We start from the raw sequence: 23,960 nt of genomic DNA, 5'->3' as shown, positions 1-23,960 counted from the left end.
CAGTTTTGCAACGACAATGAGGTTCAAGGCAGACATGGTCATTTTCGCCGCAGTGTGACATCTGTGGTAGAGGACATTTGGGCCAATGACGAGCAGGTTCTGATGCGTGTTATACATGTGGGCGTCCGGGGCATATGATGCGAGATTGCCCAAACAAAGATTTTGGGGGTATGGCACAACCAGCAAGTTCATCGACATGATCATCTATGTCTGTGCATCCTTCTGGGTGCGAGTCTCAATCTTCGGCTGGTAGAGGTCGAGGCAGAGGTAGAGGTTCCAGTTCAAGTGTTAATCAGAACCGTATTTATGCTTTAGCGGGTCGACATGACCAGGAGTCTTACCAGACGTTGTGACAGGTATATTGACCATTTGCTCTCACGATGCTTATGCCTTGATAGACCCAGGATCTACTTTATCATATATTACCCCATTTGTCGCGAGGAAATTTGGTATAGTGCCCGAAATACTAAGTGATCCTTTTGCGGTATCTACACCGGTCGGAGAATCGATTATTGCTAGACGGGTTTACCGAGATTGTACGGTGAGAGTTTGTAGTCGTCAGACCTCAGCCGACCTAGTTGAGTTAGAGATGATGGATTTTGATGCTATCATGGGCATGAACTAGTTGTCAGCTTGCTATGCTATGGTTGATTGCCGAGCAAAGGCAGCTAGATTTCATTTTCCAGGTGAGGCAGTCCTTGAATGGGTAGGTAATACAGCGGCACCCAGAGGTAGGTTTATTTCCTATCTGAAGGCGAGGAAAATGATTGCAAAAGGGTGCATTTATCATATTGTGTGAGTTAGAGATGCAGATGCTGAGATATGTACACTTCAGTCTATTCCCGTAGTCAATGAGTATGCAGATGTGTTTCCAGATGAACTTCCAGGTATTCCTCCAGAGCGAGAGATTGATTTTAGCATCGATTTGCTTCCAGGAACTCAACCAATATCCATCCCTCCGTATAGAATGGCACCTGCCGAATTAAAGGAGTTGAAGGAGCAGTAAAAAGATTTGTTGGAGAAAGGTTTCATCAGGCCCAGTACCTCACCTTGGGGTGCACCGATACTCTTTGTGCGGAAGAAAGACAGCTCGTTGAGGATGTGTATCGATTATAGGCAGCTGAACAAGGTAACTATTAAGAATAAGTATCCACTTCCAAGGATTGATAATTTGTTTGATCAGTTGCAGGGGGCTAGATTTTTTTCAAAGATAGATTTGAGATCGGGATACCACCAGGTCTGAGTTCGGGAGAAAGATATTCCGAAGACAGCCTTCAGGACCCGATATGGCCACTTCGAGTTCCTTGTCATGTCCTTCGGGTTGACGAATGCTCCCGCCGTATTTATGGACTTGATGAATAACCTATTCCGTCCATTTTTAGATCTGTTCGTGATAGTATTTATTGATGATATTCTGGTTTATTCAAGTTCAGAGGATGAGCATGTGGACCACTTGCGAGCGATACTCCAAACCCTCTGTGATCATAAGTTGTATGCTAAGTTTTCTAAATGTGAGTTCTGGTTGAAGTCTGTAGCATTCTTGGGGCATATTGTATCCGATGAAGGTATAAAGGTAGACACTCAAAAGATTGAGGCCGTGAAATCTTGGCCTAGACCTACCACTCCGACAGAGGTTCGTAGCTTTCTAGGCTTAGCGGGATACTACCGGAGATTCGTAGAGGGTTTTTCTTCCCTTTCGGCACCATTGACGAAGTTGACGCAGAAATCAACTAAGTTTCAGTGGACGGAGGCTTGCGAGCAGAGTTTCCAAGAGGCAAGAGCTTAAGATCAGGTTGACCTCAGCGCCAGTTCTAACACTTCCAGAGGGTCCAGAGGGTTATGTCGTGTATTGTGATGCCTCAGGTGTTGGGTTAGGATGTGTCCTGATGCAACATGGGAAGGTAATTGCTTATGCTTCAAGGCAGTTAACAAAGCACGAGAAGAATTATCCAACCCACGATCTCGAGTTAGCTGCGGTTGTCCATGCACTTAAGATATGGCGGCATTATTTATATGGTGTTCATGTTGATGTATTTACCGATCATAAAAGTCTGCAATATATATTCAAGCAAAAAGAGTTGAATTTGCGACAGAGGCGATGGCTTGAGTTATTGAAAGATTATGATGTTAATATTCTCTACCATCCAGGGAAAGCTAATATTGTAGCAGACACCTTAAGTCATCGATCTATGGGTAGCTTAGCACATGTAAAGGCCGAGAAAAGACAATTAACTAGAGAGATTCATCAATTGGCTTGTTTGGGGGTTCGGTTAGTAGATTTCGACAATGGTGGAGTTATACTCCAAAACACTACAAAATCATCTCTCATAGCTGAAGTCAAGGAAAGGCAGTACGATGACCCAGAGTTGGTCGAGTTGAGAGAGCGAGTTCCGCAGCAGAAGAATCCATTGTTAGAGCTCAAGGGAGATGGAGTTCTCAGATATAGGGGTCGTTTGTGTGTTCCAGATGTAGCAGGGCTACGAGACAGGATTATGTCAGAGGCACATTATTCGTGGTACTCCATTCATCCTGGGTCGACGAAGATGTATCATGACATTAAGGATGTGTACTGGTGGAACGATATGAAGAAGAACATTGCTGAGTTTGTCGCCCAGTGTCCTAGTTGCTAGCAGGTGAAAATAGAGCATCAGAAGCCCGGAGGGCTAATGCAGACTATAGAGATCTCGACATGGAAATGGGAGGCGATAAACATGGACTTTGTTACGGGTTTACCTCGTTCTCATCGTAAGTTCGATTCTATATGGGTGATAGTCGATAGGCTCACTAAATCAGCTCATTTTCTACCTGTCAGATCTACATATACAGCAGAAGATTATGCAAAGTTATATATTAAGGAGATAGTGCGACTACACGAAGTACCAGTATCTATTATATCTGATAGTGGGGCTCAATTTACAACACATTTTTGGAGGTCATTTCAGAGAGGTCTAGGGACTCAGGTGAATCTCAGCACAGCTTTTCATCCACAGACTGATGGGCAAGCCGAGCGCACAATTCAGACGCTCGAGGATATGTTACGAGCATGTGTATTGGATTTTAAAAGAAGTTGGGATGAACATCTACCTCTTGTCGAGTTTGCATATAATAACAGTTACCACTCCAGTATTCGGATGGCTCCGTACGAGGCTTTGTATGGGCGTAAGTGCAGATCTCCTATAGGGTGGTTTGATGTTGGAGAATCTGGGTTATATGGGCCAGACCTAGTTCAGCAGGCCGTAGAGAAAGTAAAGCTCATCCGGGAGCGACTGTTGACAGCTCAGAGTCGCCAGAAGTCATATTCTGACATGCGGCGACGAGACTTAGAGTTTGAGATTAATGACTGGGTATTCTTAAAGGTATCCCCTATGAAGGGCATGATGAGGTTTGGCAAGAAAGGCAAGCTTAGCCCACGGTATATTGGGCCTTACAGGATTATTTGGAGAGTGGGCCAAGTAGCTTATGAGTTAGAATTGCCCTCAGAATTGGAGTTAGTCCATCCGGGTTTTCACATATCTATACTACGGAAGTGCATTGGAGATCCTACCAGAGTGGTATCCACAGATGATGTACAAATTACGGAGGACTTGTCTTACAAGGAAATTCCAGTTGCCACCTTAAACTGACAAATTCGCAAGCTACGAAATAAAGAGGTAGCCTCCGTGAAGGTTTTATGGAGAAGCAATAATGTGGAAGAGATGACATGGGAAGCGGAGGAAGAAATGAAGTATAAATACCCCCATCTATTTCAAACTGAAGATATGGCTCGAGATGGGATGCTACAGCACAACTCTATTCAGGCTAGTAGGTCATCACGTAAGCTCTTATTTTCTGACTTTCAGTATTTATGATTTACGACTCTTTGAGGCAAAGTGTTGTTATTTATAGACATTGGCCAAGTGTGGCATGCATAGTATGTTTTCTGGCTGCATGCAAGTTGGTTATAGTCTAGTGTACGGAGGAAACTCTGGCAAAATTTTTCCGAAGTCTCTAGAAGTAAACATTCGAGGATGAATGTTCCCAAAGGGGGAATGATGTTACACCCTATATTTTCGTAAATAAAACTGCGTCGGGAGCAAACTAATGTAGGACCCAAAGAAATGAGATCATCTTTGAAAATATATAAAACAAGTTAATCATGTTACCTTGGAAGTTACAAATATTGAAGATCATGAACAACAAGTACAAAGAGGGTTGGAAGGTTTAGAAGCTAAAGGAATTGAAAAAAATAATGTTTCGTCGAAAGCCGACAAATTGGGAATGTTATAGCATGTACTTTTGGGATGAGACCAGGGTGTTTTACATGATAAGGAGGTTATGTTACGAGTTATGTTATTCGTATGATAGTCGTGTGTTATGTTTTGAAGTCAAGCGAGTGGTGGAACAAAAGTCGATGAAAGTCATCACAAGGTACGTTCATAAGTTTTACTGAAACTTTGGGTCAAATGTAACTGCAATTTTCTCCCAATATACTTAGAGTTATAGGGTGTTCCACCCATCAAATTAAATATCTATGAGTCTACTTTCCAACGCATTAAACCGTTTGTCAATACGATATCTGAGTAGAGAGATATGGGCATTTTTGCGAGACTGCGCAGACTGTCACCTACTTGCTTAAACGAGAATCCAAAACTGGGCCTGTTTGGGTCGTCCAAAAATGGGCCAGTTCGGGTCGTTCAAAGAGGCCTTTTTAAAGTCCTATACCCTTCATATATTAGTCTGATAATAGGGCAAAATAACCAGACTCATTCTCTGCAAAACTCATCCCAAATAATTTCCCCAAACCCCAATTGATTTCCTCGCCCCTTTTAAGTTTTAATCGGAGGTAAAGCCTAGAGTTTGAAGAACCAAGATAGGAGTCGAGTTATCCAACAAATAAGGTAAGTTTACTGCTCTCTTTCATCCATTTTTTTCTGTTTTATATGTATAGTAAGTCGTTCTATATTTGTAAGAACTCACGGGACGGTGATCGGAAGCCGTGAGTTCGAGTTATTCACTTGTAGCGGACTATTTTGTGTACTGTTTTATGGACTGTTTTGTGATGCTGTTGGGCTGCGTGTTTTACTACTATTTTGTGGAGTTTTGGAGGAGGAAGGGTGTGGAGAAACACCACATAAATGGCTGGTCGTTCGTCGTAACATTTTCGGGTTGTTGACACTACTACGGTGGTCGTTTTGTGTATGAAGAGATTGGGGTGTGTTGGGCTGTTTTGTAGTATTGAGTGGTGTGCATAAGGTTGGAAAATAATGTATATATGTTGTTATTATTGTTTTTGGTGTTGTTAGTGTTATCTTGAATTTGGAGGAAGTAAGGATTATAGGGGAAATGCTGTCTGTTTTAATACAAAATAAGCATGTCGTTCGTTGTGCGATAGTTATACATTTCATAACTTAATGATAGTATTATTATCGTTGTTGTAGATTAAGGTGAGAAGAGGCGAGTTCAACTTGGTGATTGAAAAGAGTGTGATAAGGTATGTTAAGGCTAAGCCTTCCTTTATTTTGGCATGATCTCGTAGCTACATGTGTTAGTAATGAGACATAAAGAGAAGTTCGTATTCATGAATTTATTCACATTGTTCTAGTCTCATAAGTTATAATATTATTCCTTATTGAGACTCTATATTCAATTTAGTATTGTCTTCTTCCAGTCAAGAGAGCAGCAAGCCTATATATACAGTATTACAGTATTTTCATTACCATCGAGCTATAATCGATGAGCAGGCCCCTATTGGGCAACCTCTGATCAGATAGAAAGTTATATATCGAGCCTACTGTGGCCGAGCGCCTATGAGCGAGCCCAGCATGGTCGAGATACATAGCCTAGTATGGCCGAGCGCCTATGAGCGAGCCTACTACGACAGAGCAGTTATGTATATCGATCCTTATAAGGTCGGGCAATTATTTTACTTACTATATTGAAGGAGTTGAGTCAGTATCAACAGGTAAGTATATCTCCAGATCATCTTTGACTCCCAATTACTTTCAGTTATTATATTATCAATTCAGTTTCAACTTTTATTTATGTTATCGCCTTATATACTCGGTACATTATTTTGTACTGACGTCCCTTTTCTGGGGACGCTGCATTTCATGCATGCAGGTTCAGATAGACAGACGGGTATACCTCCTCAGTAGGTGTTTCCAGAGTTCAGCCTGATCGGTAAGCTGCACATCCTTCAGAGTTATCGGGTCTAGGTTTTCGTGTACATCTTCTGTATGTATGTATATATGTAATGGGTAGGTCGGGGCCATGTTCCGATCACAATATATCTATCAGTAGAGGCTTGTAGACATATCCCGTCAGTTAGTGCATTATGTTGGGATTGTAGGCCTGGTATGTATATTTTGGTGGTTTGTCAGTTGTAGTTGTTATGACGGCCTTGTTGGCCCAACTTTATATTGATGTTTAGTTACCGCTAGTTTCCATTCAGTTTTATATTTTGCTTCGCAAATTATCTTGCAAGGTGGCCCCTTGGCCAAATTATGACATTATATGTTCACAGTCCCTTAGTCGCAATTTGGTACACTAGGTTAGTTGAGGCACTGGGTGCCAGTCTCGCTTCCAGGTCGGGGCGTGACAGCATTCATGCCATTTATATTGAGTTGTTATTGTGCACCTATATTTTTCATGTGACTTGTAGTCGTTGTTGCTTCATGTGTGCCTCCCACTTTATTTTTTTATTGTTATTGGCATTTCTCCCACCTAGTTAGTACTGTTATATGTACGCTCGGTGAGAAAGAGATAAATGCACAAAGGGTGTTGCTGTGCCAATTGATTTGATTTAAATATATATATATTGGGTAAGAATGAGACAAATGCACGAAGGTATTACCGTGCCATTTGATGTGATATGTTGAATATATTTCTCACACCAGAAAATCTATGAATTTAATGAGATAAATGCACGAAGGTGTTACCGTGCCATTTGATGTAATATCTTGAATATATTTCTCACACCAGGAAAGTTAAATGAGGTGTCACATGGTGACTTTTACTTGAAAGAATTATATTCGAAAGATATTTACTTGAAAGAATTATATTCGAAAGATATTTACTTGCAAGAATTATATTTGAAAGACATTTATTTGAAAGAATTATATTCGAAAAATATTTATTTGAAGGAAATATATTCGGAATATATTTAATTGTACGGATTACATTATAAAGATTTTTATTTGAAAAACTTATAGATAAAAGATGTATATTTTAAAAGACTTGATTATGGTTGTACTTGTGTTTATTATTCGTGCTCTTGCTGCCTTGTTGTTTATATCACTAGTTGATTATTGTTGCTATCACTCCTATTTGTCTTTCTATTATTTTTGTACTCTATATTGCACAGGTTATTTGATTAGTGAGTGTCTTGATTGTACCTCATCACCAATCCATCGAGGTTAGTCTTGATAATTACTGGGTACCGACTGTGGTATACTCATACTATACTTCTGCACATTTTTTTGCAAAGTTAGGTATTGAAAATATCGGATTCAAAAAAAGGTTAGAGTATAATCGCAAGGATTTAAGGTATAGCTACTTGGTCGTCGCAGTCTCTTGGAGTCTTTCCATTTTATTGTACTGTCAACTCTTATTCGAACAGTATTGTAAATTTAATCCTTGACATCATTGCATGTATTCAGTTAAAGTTCGTAACTCAGTATTACCAATCTTGGAAGGTTGTTTGAATATTTCTGTTGTTGGTTTTGACACTTTAATTGAATTCAAAAAAAAAAGGCTTGAAATAAAATTGTAATCAACTTACCTAGTTTTAGAGACAAGTGATATCACGATGATTCAAGTGGATTTTGGGCCGTGAGACATTCCCTTGTTGATTTTCATTATTTGAAATCATTGTTACACATTATCTATTCCATTATGAGTTATTCTTATTTAACGTTATACATTGCTTTTCATTGTTGAGTTACTGGTGTTGAAGTTGTGAAGTCGCCATCACGTTGAGGCAAAATTGTTATTGTTGAAACATCTTCTTGTCGAACATTTTACATTCATTGTTGTTGTCAATATTCTTGTATATGTTGTGGTAAAGCCGTGAGCTATTATTGTGAAAATATTAATATTGTTAATTATTGAAAAGTTATAATATATGATGAAAATATTGATATTGTTGATTATTGAAAAGTTATAATATATGATCACTTATGATGCAGGTTGCTACAACCAAAGAAAGATATTGAACATTCTTATTAGATATGGATATCGAGATTAGAATTCTACATTCGTCAATTAATTTTTTCTCAAAACTTTTTAACTTTAGCACTGACAATTATTGTGATACAACATTTGGTTCAATTCTTAAACTCTATTTATAAAATATCGCAGTTGTATTTTTAATGAAAATAGACATGTTAAAATTGAAGGAGATTCGTGACGTAACTGGCAAAGTTGATGCCTTATGACCAAGAGGTCACGGATTCAGGATAAGCCCTTTTCCGGACCCCACGTACAAAGAGAGCTTAATGCATCAGACTACTTTTTAGATGTGTTAAAATTAAGATTATTGAAATATTGTAAATATGTAAGTATTTCCCTCCAAGATGTTCCAACAGGTTTATCAAATAAGCCTACCAGAATTCAACAGAAGGAAATAATATTTGATATAGGGTTCTGTATTCATCCCTAAGGCATGGCTATTTCAGTTGCCAAAGAGTCAAACTCCAGACCCTTTTATTTTATACACATACATTTCACAGGTTTCATTATTAAAAAAATTGTAAAACGTGATTTATTATAAAGAGTAAAGAAGCACTCAGAATGAAAAGGACTAATAATTAAATTATTACGATATCAACGATCTTTCGACCTCATACATGTTTATCCTCATAGTGCTCACACACAATTCAGAAAAGAAAATGAATATTCGTGTAGTTATTGCAAAAATGACCAGAGTTAAGTCAAAGGAAAAGGATATTCGTATAGTTTATGCAAAAATGACCAAAGTTAAATCAAAATGAAAGCATATTTGTATAGTTTTGGTAAAAATGACCAGAGTTAAATCGAAGGGAAAAGAAAAAAACAAAAAAAAGAAAAGAAAAAAGGCGAGCATTCAGAATGAGTAGGAGGTTGGTTATTCTTCATAAATAATCGGAATTAACTTTTTTATCGTCATTACGCTCGCTTTGTAAAAATCACAAAAATTAGCAAAATTCTGATTTAACAAACAAAAAAAATATTTCTTTCACCGAAAAAGAGTAAAAAACCATCAGAAAAATTGGATCTTAACATCAGTTAGGTACACAAAAGGTACCTCAGACGACCGTCGTGAGAATATTAATCCAAAATCATCATTCGGTTTCCACATATTCACCAAAATAAAAAGAGAAAATATTTTAAAAGAATACATCACACGAAAATTAACAAAAGCAGAGAAAATACAGAAAAAATTGAAACTCAAATAGAACAATATTTACCGCCATGAAATAAGCACGATTGAAGGAGGAGATAATCGAACTATATTTATAGTGTTGGAGCTTCATTCTTTAGGGTTTCCATTACGAAGTTGAATTTACCATTTTAACCTCAATAATTTCATATTCTTATTGGGCTTAAATGTTAGTTCCAAAGGCCCATAAACTAGAAAAGTAAGCCCAACGAATTATTATCAGACTAAGGCCTATCCAATATCCATCGGTTTTGTTGCCGGATCAAAAGAAGAACCGGTTAAACTCCGACGGGACAAAAGCAAATTGTGTAAACTTCCGACGATTCAGTGCGACCATGGCGATCGATTCTATTCCTCCAATCATCGCTGCTCAGCTGAATTACTTAGTCACACACTGTCCATTCTCTGTCAAGGTCAAATTATATGTGTTTGCACACAAAATATTAGGTCATTTTCATTTAACATGCTTATGATTAGATTATTCACTGACAAAATTTGGTATTTGGAGCATGTTTCAGGTGGAGAACATGTGGCCAGGAGGCAAAAACACTGGTTTATTTGATCGTTTCTCCTTAGTCATCCCCTTTTGCCTCGATTATATCAAATGTGAGTTCATTCTTTTAACTTTCTAATTTACATTTCAATCGGCTGTTGTAATTCTAATTTGCATTTTCAGTCAGCTGTTGTAATACTAATTTACATTTCAGTTAGCTTTTGTAATTCTAATTTACGTTTTTGTCAGCTGTTGTATTTTTCCAATTTACATTCTTCTTAACTGTTTAAACTACCTGAATTTGGGGCAGGGGATGTAATATATAATGCGGCGTATCCGTTGGCAGCACCAGATGTTATATTTGGGCCGGAAGATGAAAATTTTCGGCCCTATCGTGTTATTGGCGAAGCTAGTGACTCAAAGTCATTGAAGAATCCTCTTACTGATTGGAATAGTAGAGACCCGACTCGTCTGTTTTCTCTAGTTGTGCAACTCAGGTGTTCTGTTTACTGTTTATTAGTACTTACTTAAAGAGCATTTATTATGAAGAGAAGTAGTAACTTTTTTTGTAAAAAATGGTAAAGAAGAGTTGAGCTTTAGTTTATGTGGTTGTTAGGGAGTTGTACAAAGCGTATCAAAAGAAAAGAGTTGAAGAAGTTGATGATGACCGATTGAAGTTTGAAATCAGCACAATGCTCGCCAGAGAGGTAAAGCTTCTAGTTTGATCATCACATGGTTGTTTAGCGCGATTCACCAAATTTTGTAGTAGTACGATGATCGTTGTGGTTTTAGTTGAGTTGTAAAATTGAAACTGTGTTGTGTAAGCTTCAATTTTTCTTTTCCAAAACTTGTGGTTTGGAGGCTGTTAAGTTACTTCCAGTGGGAGCAGAGGATATTGGATCAGAAGTTCCTACTGAGAGAGCTAGGTTACTCATCGCTTTGGGAGTACGGGCTTGCTTGTCGGACTGCAAATTGTACTTGATTCTTTATGAAGAAGAAGCGGAATGATACTTGATTAAGTAAAAACAAAAGCTGAAAGAGAAACTCTATAGATTCTAGGCATCATGGTAGTTTTTGTAGAGAGCATTTAATCTGAGCTCTATACATCCTCAAATTCTGAAATTCTTACTGGGAATCAGTGGAGGCGTTGTCAATTCTGGAGAGAGGACGTTGTAGCGATAGTTTCTTAACTCCCTAAAGTGTATAAATTCTCAGTATGCTATTTATATACATGCATAGATTTCAACTTCCGTATTGGGAGTGTCTTTGGTTGATTAGCAAGGTGTATATTGAAACTAGCTATATCTGACAGTCGGAAGATGGTTGATTGTAGACCAAATTGTTCTGAAAGGATACATTATGTTGTGAGTTGGATCTTGAAAAGGTCACATTCACTTTTTTCTGTCGCCTAAAGATTATGCATTTCAATTCTTAGGTATTTGATGGTCTAGTGCTATAGTTTTAACTATTAGAATTATCTGGATTTTTAGGGCTCAATTGAGTGCATGAATTAACTCTATTCTTGATGATTTTCTTGCCTAATTGATTAGATTGAAAGATTTCCATAGAGTGGGAAGGGTTTAAAAGAGTGGTCGTTGCCCCACGCCCTCCTCTTTTCCTCAAGTTATAACAAATTGTAGTTAATACTCTGTCTGTTCTTAATCATTTGCAGGGAATTGAAATGTCTCTGAGTTCAAATGTTGATAAGGTACTCCACTGTAACTAACGCCTGCATTAAGTAATCCCATTTTTTGCTCTTACATGAAACGATTCTCCTGCATACCACTTGATCTTGACTATATGGATGGTTCTATGCCATTAAATTGTAGTGTAGCCAGAAGAGGTTAAATTCGCTGTCCCTTTGCTGGATTTGGATTTGAACAAAATGGTTGTTGGATCCACATGGCGCCATCAGCAAAAGATATACTTACAGGTGGGCTTTCTGAATAATGATGCCATACTTGCCTGTATTTCTCTGTATATATGAAAAGAAGACGAAGACACTAGTAGATTCTCGTATCTTCCGGAATAAATTAAAACAGGTTTATGGTTTATGTCATGGTCGTTAAAATATATTTATAGTTTGCTTTCGTTTGAAATTGCTTAGTTGTAAAAATAATACATATAACCTATTAAAAGAATGGAGATTGTGTTAAAAAAAAATTGGGCTCGTAGAGAACGACAATAGTAGAAACCACTGATTGAAGGAAATATAAGCATGACATCATTTTGGAGCATCAAGACACTTTTGTCATGGATATTTGTGCCCTACCTTGTTTTAGTGTATCTTGCTGAGGAAAAATAAGTATGAAAGAGTGCCATGCATCTTTTGTTGTTTACTTGCTTTCATCTCATTCTTAATGCTGCATCATTCAAGTGTTATTGAAAATGGAATGTTTTGGTACGCAAATTGCCTTTTTGGCTTGTAATTTGTCGTTGTGGTTACTTTTTTTTGCTTAATTGCATTTTTTTCGCTTGTAATTTCTCCTTCTCTTTCCTGGTTTTTGATTTGATTAACTTTAATAATGTGACAGGTTATATATCCGATTGGCAGAAAATACTCTAGTGCTCCTTCTGCTCCACGTTTGAAATTGGTTTCTTCTTCTGAATTGAAGTCTCTATTCTCAATTGATGATTTTAGGCTTCCTGCATGGTTGGATGGAATGTAAGTTCTGATTATTGCGGCAGAAGCTGGCAATCTAATCCACCTTTCTCCTATTTGTGGGACGCCAAATTCTGTTTTCCTTTCCTACAAAGTTGCTGTGTCATTTCATCTTCATAATTCTTTTCTTTAAAAAAAAATTAATCTAGGTGCATGGCTGAGTACCTTCCAACTTTAGAAGAAATGCTTGAATCACAGGTTAGCTTCACTAGTTTTTCTCCATACAAATTCAAGCCGAATAATTATTACTTTTTAAAAATAAAATACCATATTATTTTGTTGAATTCCTCTTTCCCTTTTTGTCCATTTACTCTTGACAGATTAAAGATGCAGTTACATCCATTGAAAGTAGAAGGAAGCTCATTATGGCATTAGCTCCTCTTTTTGGAAGGCCAGTAGAAGCCGATCCAGTATGCAACCTTAATTCCATTGTAATTGTATGTTTGCTGATAGAATAACATGCTGTAATGCTCCTTTCTTTTTATGCCAGGTTTTCTGCAGGAAAGCGACTTTCCTATCTTCCTCTGGGGTATTTACTTTTCTGGTATGGTAACCAATGACTTATATGCAGACAAACACATAGAAGAAATTTCTCTCTTGATGTGAAACTTGAAAGAATCTTATTTTTGGCTATTTAAGACATATACTAGGGTGACTGGGTGCATAAGTTTCAGTGTTTGTTTCTTTAGAGAAGAGGGGCAAAAGGAAGAAGTCTTGTTACCTTGAAAAACTGTGGGAAATTGAGTTAGAATTTGAAATAAATGCAGACTCTTAGCATTGAACACAGGATAGACAATGAATCTCTTAGAATAACTCAACAAAACATAGAAAAACATGTCATGGTCCTACCTGTAATTGCAATTTGTACAGCATATCGTGTTGCTCTTTTCTGTGTTCTTCCACAAGATAAAGCAAAAGTTTTATGTCTTAAATTCTCACTGAAGACCATTTCCCCATGATTGAATATCGTCATTTGCGCTGCTTTTATCTGGAATGTTTTATTGATGTAGCAACTGTTAGTAAATATATCTTACTAGGCCCTTGATATGTTAGGTTCATGTTGCCATCTCACTTCAGTTCCCCAAGCAGCAGCCAAGTTTGATGCTTCAGAGTTCTCAGGTAAAATAGTTTTGGCACCATTCAACTATATTTTAGCTTCTTTCTCCATGTACCTTATTTTATGAAAGTTCATTGACATGATGGGACTTCAAATATTTTTGTTTGGTAGTTTGCAATACTTAAGCATCTTTAAGTATTGCCTTTCATGAGTCTATAACATTCCCAGTCACAGACCCTTTTTTGTGAAAAGATAAGTGCTTATGCTCCCAATCTCGCCCGCACATCCCGACATCCGTGATAAAACAAGGAGCATAACTTCTCAGCTTTTGCCCGCCCTCTCATTTCTTTGTGCTTACTTTGCCTAAAATGTTCTGATGGTGCTGTCAATTGACTCACTGCTCATCTCTATGCATGTGTGGTGCACCGGCATGTTTGTATAGCACTTTGATTCTCAAGCTCTGCCCATCAAGTCTCCGGTGATTACTGAATATCCATGGAGTCCCAGATGGGAAATATCAGATATGGCTGAGCGGATCTTGTAAGTTCCCACTTGTTATTGCTTGTATGATTGGGAAGGTTTGCTATTTTGGTCGCTAATACCACTTGTTGAAATCAATTTTGTAGCGATTTCCTTGTTGAAGAATGTTTGAATTTCAAGAAATACTGCAATGAAACCATGCTTCAAAACCGATGAAAGCAGCTCTTACAAGAGTGTAATATTTTGGTGATGTTCCTGTATTCCAAGTCTTTACACTGGATGTTTGTATTGTAATATTTCTAGATGTGCAGAAGAAAGAACCTTACAATGACCAAACAGCTTCCTAATTTTGCATGCTCTATCCCGTGCTTTTCTAAGTGAAGAACAATTTTTGTGATCCTAATCTTTTAATTAATTAAAGGAGCTTATGATAATAGCATACGAAGAAGGTTTGTCTGAGATTCATACCCTTCTCCTTCTAAACCAAGTCTCTTTAGAACTATTCGAAACTTTTTGGACCTTTTGAAGAATAACTACTAGTTCAATTTCCAAGAAGATTCTTTTAACAATATCACAAGGTGACGAGCAGAAACTGTTTTATTACATATTTTGTCAATACTCGGTCATATTTTGGTGTATTTATTAGATCGTTAAACATAATTAGTCCGTGATTAAGGACAAGGAAATAGGTAAATCGAAAGTTTTTGGCCAACAACAACAAAAAACCCAGTGTAATCCCACAAGTGGGTTAGGGGAGGGTAATGCGTACACTTTACTCCTACCTTGTGAAGGTAGAGAGGTTGTTTCCGATAAACCATCGGCTCAAGTAACAGTGACAACAAAGTAACAAACAGTAGCAATAACAATGTAAAAAAAATTAAATTTGACCAGCCATGACGTAATAAATGCGAATTTATGATTTAGAGTTAGTGAGTTGAGCATACTTATGATTTTATTATAGTATTTTAATATTTTTTAAAAGTATTTATGCATTGAAAGTAATCAAAGTAAGTTAATATCTGAGAGCTCGATTTAGATCTGTCTTATGTGGTTGAGATCAAGCCTAGAATTATTCTATTGTTCAGATCTCAACTTTGTTGTCCCCATTTAGTACAAGAGTGGATGGTGTTGGGCACTCATATAAACATAGTGAAAATACTATAGATGGTGATCACGATATGTTACTAGAAAAATGCAAGTAGACACACCTAATAGCAAATTGAGACAAAAAACAAGTAGCTGTCAACACCGCAAAAATAGCAGAACCTCACTGGCTGTAGGGTTTATGGCATGGGCCGTTGGGTCTGCTCCGTGAAAAGAAATAAAGAAAAAGAAAAAGAAAACAGAGCCACGTGAAGTAAATAATGGAGCTTCACAGTGATGAAATGACAATAATTGAGTTTTTAGATCCAAATGATTGCTTTTAGTTTCCAAATTGCTCTACTTTCGCTCTTATTGTCTCACCTTAAATACCAAAACATTCTTGAATACTTTTTATCCACTTTTGACAAGACTAGAAAGGACCTAATACGGTAAGGGTTGTACAAATAAAATCGATAAATTGAATCAACTCGATAATTCGAGTCAAATCGAGAAAAAAAATCAATTATAGTTTGATTTAATTTGATTTGGTGTTGGAAAAAAAAACTCGACCATATTTGGTTTGGTTTGGTTTGGCTTTAACTAAAAAAAGTCAATCCGAAACCAAATCAACCGGACATTATATGTATAGAAGTTTTAAATATATTTAATACATAAAAAATATTTATTGTAGTGTAGTTTATAAATATTTCTTAAGCTTTTTCATAGTTTTATCTTTTAACGTATTATTTCAAACTTGGGCTTATAATTTTTGGATGCTCTAGTAAGTTTTATAGTCCAATCAATACTAATGCTAATAAAAGACATTCAATTCAATTGTACTATGAATGGAAATGGTGTTGGATATCTATTTTTTAGTTTTTCCATGATTTAGATAAAATGTATAACTTATTTTTTTTAGTGGTTAGTCATGTAAATAATAGTGCTTATTAGTCATAATTTTAAATTATGTTTGTTTGCATTATGCCTTATTAATAATATTTATTTTATGCGATTTTATTATCTTTATTGTTAAATTAGTACAATGTCATGGCCCATCTCATATTTATGTTATTTTGTTGAAAAACACCTTATATAATTCTGTCTTGCTAGGATTAAAGAAATATTTGGAGCACAAATTTTACGTTTTGTGTTATAACGACTTTATGAAAAAAAATGAAAATACCCGAAAATAACGAGATTTAAAAACCCGACTTTTATTGGTTTGGTTTGGTATTTAGATTTAATAACCTGATACAATTGATTTGGTTTGGTTTGGTAATTAGAAAATCTGAACCAACCCGACCTATGTACCACCCTAACTACTTCCGTAAACTTCTAAAGGATCCACACAAAAGAAATTTCTAAAGCATGTTTTTGTGTAAGAACGACAACAACGACAATAACATATTCAGTGAAATTTTACAAGTGAAAATGAGAAGGGTAGTGTGTACGTAAACCTCACCCCCTATCTTATACATATAGAGAAACTGTTTCCGTTAGACCCTCGGCTCAAGGCAAGCAAAATCATAGTGGTAATATAGTAATGAAGAAGTCATGAAAAAGAAACAATAACATTAACAAGATAATAACGTAATCCAAGAAATAACATCAAATAGTAAAAGTGAATTTAAAAAAAAGGTAAATAGAGTAATTCCAACACTAAGGCGCACATCCAATTTCTTGTTGAAAATCTTACAAATAGAAACGAATCAATCGAGCATAAAACTATATAGCAGTAAGGTAGTTAATACTAGAGGTAACTCTTGTATAGAATGGAGTATTTATAAATACTTCACAATGTTATTGCCTTCCCAACTTAAATGCATTTACCTCATCTGAAAATATAAAAAGGTAGATGTGTCTATCTTTCAATACGGAATAGGGAGGAGATGTTGCTATTCCCTCAACTCAATGTACTCTTTTGGAGATGAATAACATGCGATGTTTTGTTTTGAAAAAAAAAAAAAAATCAAGCCGTACTAGTATGTGAGAAGTGAGCAATATATATTATTTAAACGTATAATTATCTCATCTAGAAACTTAACATATTAAAGATGGCACATCTTTTCATATAACTAGTCTTAGGGTACGCGCATTGCGCGTATTCCCCACATCAATAAGTAAATAATTTTCAAAAACTCACATAAGTATTATATTAAACAGTATCTTTGAGTTCTAATAAAAATAAAATATATAACTTTGTAAAAGTATATATATTGATCCAGAATCCAACCCAATGAAAGTACTTAAGTTTTGTAAGAATATCTTATGAAATTTTTTGTTATTTTTATGACTTAATATCGAACAAACAAGTAAAATAATTACTTTTATCACGACGAGTTGGCCTGTAATTCCTATAAAATTTAATAAGTAAAAATTTAAGTTTTAAAATGACTATTGTTGAGTCAATAATTTACAATAATAAAATAATATATAAAAATATACGAAGTTGTCATTTGTTAGAATATTTATAAAAAGAAAAAGAAAAATAATTAACATTAACTCATTTAGAATATATTTCATCTTCTATTATTTCATCCTTATTATTTCAAGTTTGCATACGTCAATAGAAAAATATTTATTGATTATATATTATTTTACAATTATTGAGTAAATTCTATACATTTATAGATGATGTTTGCAAGTCAAAAATTATTGAGTGTAGCTTTAAATATTATATAAAATTTTTAAAAAATAAAAGTTTAATTAATTTTAAAATCCTAAATACTAAAACATTTAACATGGAATGTATTATAATTATGGTACAAACTTCGAAAAAGTAAATAATTTATTTAAAGTAAAATCTTAATTGATCCAAAATTTAAAATATTAGAATTTTTTTTATCTAATTCAAATAAAGAGTTATTTAATAACTAAAACTTTAGTTGATTTAAAATTTTTAATATTAAATAAACAATTAAATATCGTGAACAAAATGTGTATCTAAAAATATAAAATAATTAATAAAAGAGATATATCAATATTAAACTAACATTGAAATCCATATCAAATGATCGTTCCTAATGTCTATATACGTTGAATAAAGGGGAAAAATTTACAAACAAATTCTTTGAATGGTATAAGGTCAACTTAATTAATTACTCGTTTAAGTAAAATGTCAAAATAAAAAAAGACAAAAAAGTTTTGGTGGGGTTAATCTACATAATTAAAATAAGGAAAATTTTACTAATAAGTCAAATTTTAGTTAATTTTAAAGTCCTAGATATTGGGAAGTTAATTAAATGACTATTCCTAAATAGTAGGGAATTAATTAAATGAATATTCCTAAATATTAGAAAAATAATTGAATGACTATTTTGTCTAATGTAAACTTTAATTTTGAAGGGTAAAAAAGGCGACGACATTTCGCTAAGAGCCTTCGTACATTTAATATAATATAGATTATATGTGCTACATGCTCCAAGTATGACCAATTCTTTTTTATGGTCCAAGGACGAGTTACTAATGGTGTACGTGAACTCATAATCTTTTCATCAAACTAGGTATTTAATATACATACCTCATAGAATAGATCTAATATTATCAACTAGCCCCATTATCTTAAAATGTTAAATGATGCATTTGGTTAAATATTGAGTTATTTACCCAAAGTATGAGAAATCAATTCCAACTTAATTTTTGTCTCCCTCTTTTTAGTGGTGTATCGATATTCTAGAATTTATAGATTCACCTTATAATAACATGTTAAAATGATCATTTTCTAGAAATTTTATATCCGTCTTTATATGATAACATATTAAATTGTGTGATTGTCGCATTTAAAAACTTAAGATGTCAAACAAAGTACTGACTTTATTTGCTTAATTATATTTCTAACATACTTGTAGTAAAGAATAATCTCAATGATATAATTAAAAAAACTGTTATCGTGTGTAATACGTATAAATTTTAATTACTAGTATTTCGTATTCACCGCTAACTAGCTAACAAAAAGAAATAAAGAAATAATGGAGGGCAAAAAACTCGGCGATCAATGTGGGACCCATATTCACCCTACAACAAGGGTCCAGCAGTTATATCGTGTGTATGTATTCCCGCCTGTCACCACAACAAACTCACCACTAGAAATATCTCAAATCCCCGCCCCTCTAAATTCACACACACACTCTTTCTCTCTTACCCTAATTCCATTTTCCATTTCAATTTTCCAAATTCCTCCCAAAAAAAAAAGAGAGAGAGAAAATGAGAGAAATCTTACACATTCAAGGCGGCCAATGCGGTAACCAAATCGGTTCCAAATTCTGGGAAGTAATCTGTGACGAGCACGGCGTTGATCCTACCGGCCGTTACAAAGGCACCGCCGCTGAGTCGGATCTTCAACTTGAACGTATCAATGTGTATTTCAACGAAGCTTCTGGTGGACGTTATGTTCCTAGGGCTGTTCTTATGGATCTGGAGCCTGGTACTATGGACAGTATCAGATCTGGTCCGTACGGACAGATCTTTCGACCTGATAACTTCGTTTTTGGTCAGTCCGGCGCTGGTAATAATTGGGCGAAAGGTCATTATACTGAAGGAGCGGAGTTGATTGATGCTGTTCTCGATGTTGTTCGTAAAGAGGCTGAGAATTGTGATTGCTTGCAAGGTTTATTTTCGCTTCCTTTTTTATATGTTTTTCCTGTTTCATTTCTAATCGAATTCTCATTGCGTCTATGAATGTGCCTACTGCCTATGGTTTTGATAGTGCTTATGTTTGATCTGTTTTCGTTTTCATTTGCAATCTCGTGCTCGTTGTTTCTATTGAATGTGCTTATAGTGCCTATATTTGATCTGTTTCACCTTTTCATTTCAAATCGCGTCTTCATTGTTCTGATGTATGTGCTTATATTTAACAGCGCCCATATTTGATCTATTTCACTTGTTCATTCCAAATCTCACGCTCATTGGCCCGATGAATGTGCTTACTGTTGACAGTACCTACATTTGATTCCTTTTCCCTGTTTCGTTCATGAATCGCATGCTTATTGTTTCTATGAATGTGGCTGTATTTGATCTCCAAGTAAAATGTGAGCATATGCATTAGCATTATCATCACTACCTTGTATTCGGCTAGTCGTTAAGATCAAATATAAAGATTGTCAATCAAATATACTGGAGCCTGGTTCTCACATACCACACAAATGAAGTCATGTAATTCTTTAGATTAGCAAAAGGATAAAACATTATAACCTAGTTCTGGTTGTATTCCATTTTACTTTTTCATACGCATCTCACAAGTCAATACTCTCTTAGAGTTGATTCTGGAGAAATGAAACTTATTATGTATCTGGATCTGACTGGTGGCAACATTTGTCAATTTCCTTTATCAAATATCTTATTCTATGCCCTGCTTAATCTGTTGATGGATATGTTTACTTGTCCGATGTATCAATTTTGTGATCCTCTTTAGATAATTATTATTTCTTGTTGATTCAGGGTAGTTGATTGTTGATTATTGATTGTTATATACTCTTTTCTTTTATGGATCAGGATTCCAGGTTTGTCACTCACTTGGTGGAGGGACTGGATCTGGCATGGGAACTCTATTGATTTCCAAGATAAGGGAGGAGTATCCAGACAGAATGATGCTCACATTCTCTGTTTTCCCTTCTCCAAAGGTGTCTGACACCGTTGTAGAACCATACAATGCTACACTGTCAGTTCACCAACTGGTGGAGAATGCTGATGAATGTATGGTCCTTGATAATGAAGCCTTGTATGATATTTGTTTCAGGACTTTGAAGCTCACTACTCCAAGTTGTAAGTATTTCTCCTTGGTGTTACCAAATAGTACGATCCATAAGTTAAGTAAGCAAATGATTAATTTTGCCTCTTTCACTTGTAGTTGGTGACTTGAACCATTTGATCTCTGCAACCATGAGTGGTGTTACTTGCTGTTTGAGATTCCCTGGTCAGCTGAACTCAGACTTGAGAAAATTGGCTGTGAATTTAATTCCCTTCCCACGTCTTCATTTCTTCATGGTGGGCTTTGCACCATTGACCTCTCGTGGATCGCAGCAATACATTTCCCTCACAGTGCCAGAGCTTACTCAACAAATGTGGGATGCCAAGAATATGATGTGTGCTGCAGATCCCCGCCATGGACGCTACCTGACAGCTTCTGCCATGTTTAGGGGAAAGATGAGCACAAAGGAGGTGGATGAACAGATGATCAATGTGCAGAACAAGAACTCGTCCTACTTTGTTGAGTGGATCCCCAACAATGTGAAGTCTAGCGTGTGTGATATCCCACCAACTGGGCTGAAGATGGCATCCACATTTGTTGGCAATTCGACCTCCATTCAGGAGATGTTTAGGAGAGTGAGTGAGCAGTTCACTGCCATGTTCAGGCGCAAGGCCTTTTTGCATTGGTACACAGGTGAAGGAATGGATGAAATGGAGTTCACTGAAGCCGAGAGCAACATGAATGATTTGGTTGCAGAATATCAACAATACCAGGATGCTACAGCAGATGATGAGGAAGAGTATGAAGAGGAAGGCGCTGAGGAGCATTATGAATCCTAGACATTTCTAAATTCAATATTGCTGCTTTTGTTAAGTTTCTGCCATGTGGACTTGTTATTGTTTCTATTGTCTCCTTTTCACTTGAACTTTCTGTTTTGATTTGGTGAGAAATGAATATTGAAATGTTTCTTAATGGTCTAAATATGAGTATACTGTATTACAGTATCTTCTTAAAGAGTAAAGGGTGATGGCGTTTGCAGTTATCTCGCTGTTTCTGGCACTCAGTTGGGATATTTTTAACAGCATTATACTCCTATTATTATATAAATATTTCTCTGGATTGAAAAATATTCTTCATAGTATATGATTTTATATGGTTTATTGTTACTTCTATTTGATTCATCTTTTCGTTAGCTCATTTTTTTAATTGACACTATAATTAGGTAATGAACAGAAAAGTAGCTTAAAATTACTTCTACTTGGTCAAATGTTTGAATTTTTCACCTCACTGGTTGGTTTGAAACAACAAATCACAATGAATGTTTGAAACTTAATGTGCAATTGAATGTTTCGTGCATGACTTATAATATTCAGAATGCCTTTCTTTATTTCTTTCCTTAGAGGAGCTGAAAATAACAAATGAAATTGTACCTCTTTTGCAATTAGAGGGTCAGAGTTGTGAATTTCTTTTTCAAAAATAAATAAATCAATCTATAGATGCAGAGTTTTTGTCGTGTACAAAAACTTAATTGCGTTGGGCATTATGGTGTTTTAGCTGTTGATAAAAGTGTGTATGAAACTTCTTTTTGTTATAAAATAAAAGCAACTTAGTAAAACATGAACAAGATATGTTATGAAATAAAAGCAATTTAGTAAAACATAAACAGGAAATTGAGATAGAGAGAAAGAAGAGATTTTCTTCTTCAATTGTGTATATTTTCCTATCTATTACAAGATATTTATATAGGCATGAAAAGTGAAGAAAAATATGTCATTGAATATGTCATTAAGCATATAAATATGTCATTGAATATGTCATTAAGCAATTGAGAAGATCATGGAGGAAGAGTAGACATCCACCATAATTTGATTTTTCTTATAACACCCCCCCTGGATGTCCATAGATAATGTGCCTCGTTAAAACCTTATTAGGAAAAAATCCTATGGCAAAAAAATCCTAGTGAAGGAAAAAGAGTACACATGTTTAGAAATACGCCTTTTGGTTGCCTCGTTAAAAACCTTGCAAGGAAAACCTTGTAAGGAAAAAAGAGTACAACGCGTATTAACTCCCCCTGATGAGAGTATCAATTCACATCCTCGAACCTTCGTATCCCAATTTTGTACACTAGTTTCTTGAAGGTTGACGTCGATAGAGATTTGGTGAACAAATCAGCCATATTATCACTTGAACGGATCTGTTACACATTGATATCACTATTCTTTTGAAGATCATGTGTGAAAAATAACCTTGGTGAAATGTGCTTTGTCATATCCTCTTTTATGAATCCTCCCTTTAACTGGGTTATGCATGCTCAACTGTCTTCATACAAAATTGTGGGTAGTTTGTCACACTTTAAACCACATTTGTCTCGAATAAGGTGTATTATAGACCTCAACCATACACATTCTCGACTTGCTTCATGAATAGCAATTATCTCAGCATGATTAGATGAAGTAGCCACGATTGATTGCTTAGTCGATCGCCAAGATATGGCAGTGCCTCCATATGTAAACACATAGCCTGTGTTTGAGATCGAACTTTTTGTGGGTCATATAAATACCCAGCATCGGCATAACCAACAAGATCAGGATTGCAATCATTGCCATAAAATAATCCCATATCGGTAGTCCCTTTTAGATACCGCAACATGTGTTTGATTCCATTCCAATGTCTCCTTGTAGGAGCAGAGTTATATCTTGTTAAGACATTAACTGAAAAATTTATTTCAGACCTTGTAATGTTAGAAAGATACATTAGTGCACCAATTGTACTAAGATATGGTACATCGGGACCAATAAGTTTTTTATTATTTTCATGAGGTCGGAATGGATGTGCTTTATCCATATAAATCGCTTTAAAATTATTTTAGTGTATGTTGATTGATGGACAAAAATTTCATCTTTCATATACTCAATTTGTAGACCAAGACAAAATTTGTCTTTCCAAGATCTTTCATTTCAATTTTTTTTTTTAAATAGTTTACTACTTTAGGAAGCTCTACTGCTTTAAGAAGCTCCCTAGGAGTTCCAATGATATTTAAATTATCAACATACACGGTGATTATAATAAATTTAGATCCAGATCTTTTTATAAAAACACAAG

At 35.5% G+C, this 23,960-nt stretch overlaps 2 protein-coding genes and 2 non-coding genes across 4 annotated transcripts; 2 read left to right on the top strand and 2 right to left on the bottom strand.

Annotated features, from left to right (window-relative positions):
• Nucleotides 1-9,061: 9,061 nt before the first annotated feature.
• On the bottom strand, nucleotides 9,062-9,132 carry LOC117278236 (small nucleolar RNA Z105). The gene has a single exon (XR_004508568.1). It is a non-coding gene; the product is annotated as a small nucleolar RNA Z105 (small nucleolar RNA).
• Nucleotides 9,133-9,212: 80 nt separating this feature from the next.
• Nucleotides 9,213-9,310, bottom strand: LOC117278237 (small nucleolar RNA Z161/Z228). The gene has a single exon (XR_004508569.1). It is a non-coding gene; the product is annotated as a small nucleolar RNA Z161/Z228 (small nucleolar RNA).
• A 311-nt stretch (nucleotides 9,311-9,621) lies between these two features.
• On the top strand, nucleotides 9,622-14,548 carry LOC104102240 (uncharacterized). The gene is made up of 13 exons (XM_009609907.4): nucleotides 9,622-9,810; nucleotides 9,916-10,003; nucleotides 10,201-10,387; nucleotides 10,507-10,597; nucleotides 11,563-11,598; nucleotides 11,725-11,823; nucleotides 12,425-12,555; nucleotides 12,702-12,750; nucleotides 12,873-12,962; nucleotides 13,043-13,096; nucleotides 13,606-13,671; nucleotides 14,052-14,149; nucleotides 14,236-14,548. Exons 1-13 carry the CDS (start codon nucleotides 9,733-9,735, stop codon nucleotides 14,303-14,305), a joined length of 1,137 nt encoding a protein of 378 aa, XP_009608202.1. The 5' UTR covers nucleotides 9,622-9,732; the 3' UTR covers nucleotides 14,306-14,548.
• A 4,693-nt stretch (nucleotides 14,549-19,241) lies between these two features.
• LOC104102239 (tubulin beta-1 chain) lies at nucleotides 19,242-21,839 on the top strand. Its single transcript, XM_009609906.3, has 3 exons — nucleotides 19,242-19,778; nucleotides 20,663-20,932; nucleotides 21,018-21,839. The coding sequence occupies exons 1-3, from the start codon at nucleotides 19,376-19,378 to the stop codon at nucleotides 21,695-21,697; spliced, it is 1,353 nt and encodes a 450-aa protein (XP_009608201.1). The 5' UTR covers nucleotides 19,242-19,375; the 3' UTR covers nucleotides 21,698-21,839.
• Nucleotides 21,840-23,960: the final 2,121 nt, after the last annotated feature.

The sequence above is a fragment of the Nicotiana tomentosiformis genome, chromosome 4, assembly GCF_000390325.3.
Source record: "Nicotiana tomentosiformis chromosome 4, ASM39032v3, whole genome shotgun sequence".
NCBI lineage: Eukaryota > Viridiplantae > Streptophyta > Magnoliopsida > Solanales > Solanaceae > Nicotiana > Nicotiana tomentosiformis.
This window is presented reverse-complemented; position numbering and strand designations above follow the sequence as displayed.

Bases quoted from the DNA above. Each gene is read 5' to 3' on its own strand.
- LOC104102239 (XM_009609906.3), top strand. From the start codon at position 19,376: ATGAGAGAAATCTTACACATTCAAGGCGGCCAATGCGGTAACCAAATC. The intron at 19,779-20,662 runs GTTTATTTTCGC...TTTATGGATCAG, and splicing joins GAATTGTGATTGCTTGCAAG to GATTCCAGGTTTGTCACTCA. The intron at 20,933-21,017 runs GTAAGTATTTCT...TTTCACTTGTAG, and splicing joins GAAGCTCACTACTCCAAGTT to TTGGTGACTTGAACCATTTG.
- LOC104102240 (XM_009609907.4), top strand. From the start codon at position 9,733: ATGGCGATCGATTCTATTCCTCCAATCATCGCTGCTCAGCTGAATTAC. The intron at 13,672-14,051 runs GTAAAATAGTTT...ATGTTTGTATAG, and splicing joins TGATGCTTCAGAGTTCTCAG to CACTTTGATTCTCAAGCTCT. The intron at 14,150-14,235 runs GTAAGTTCCCAC...TCAATTTTGTAG, and splicing joins GATATGGCTGAGCGGATCTT to CGATTTCCTTGTTGAAGAAT.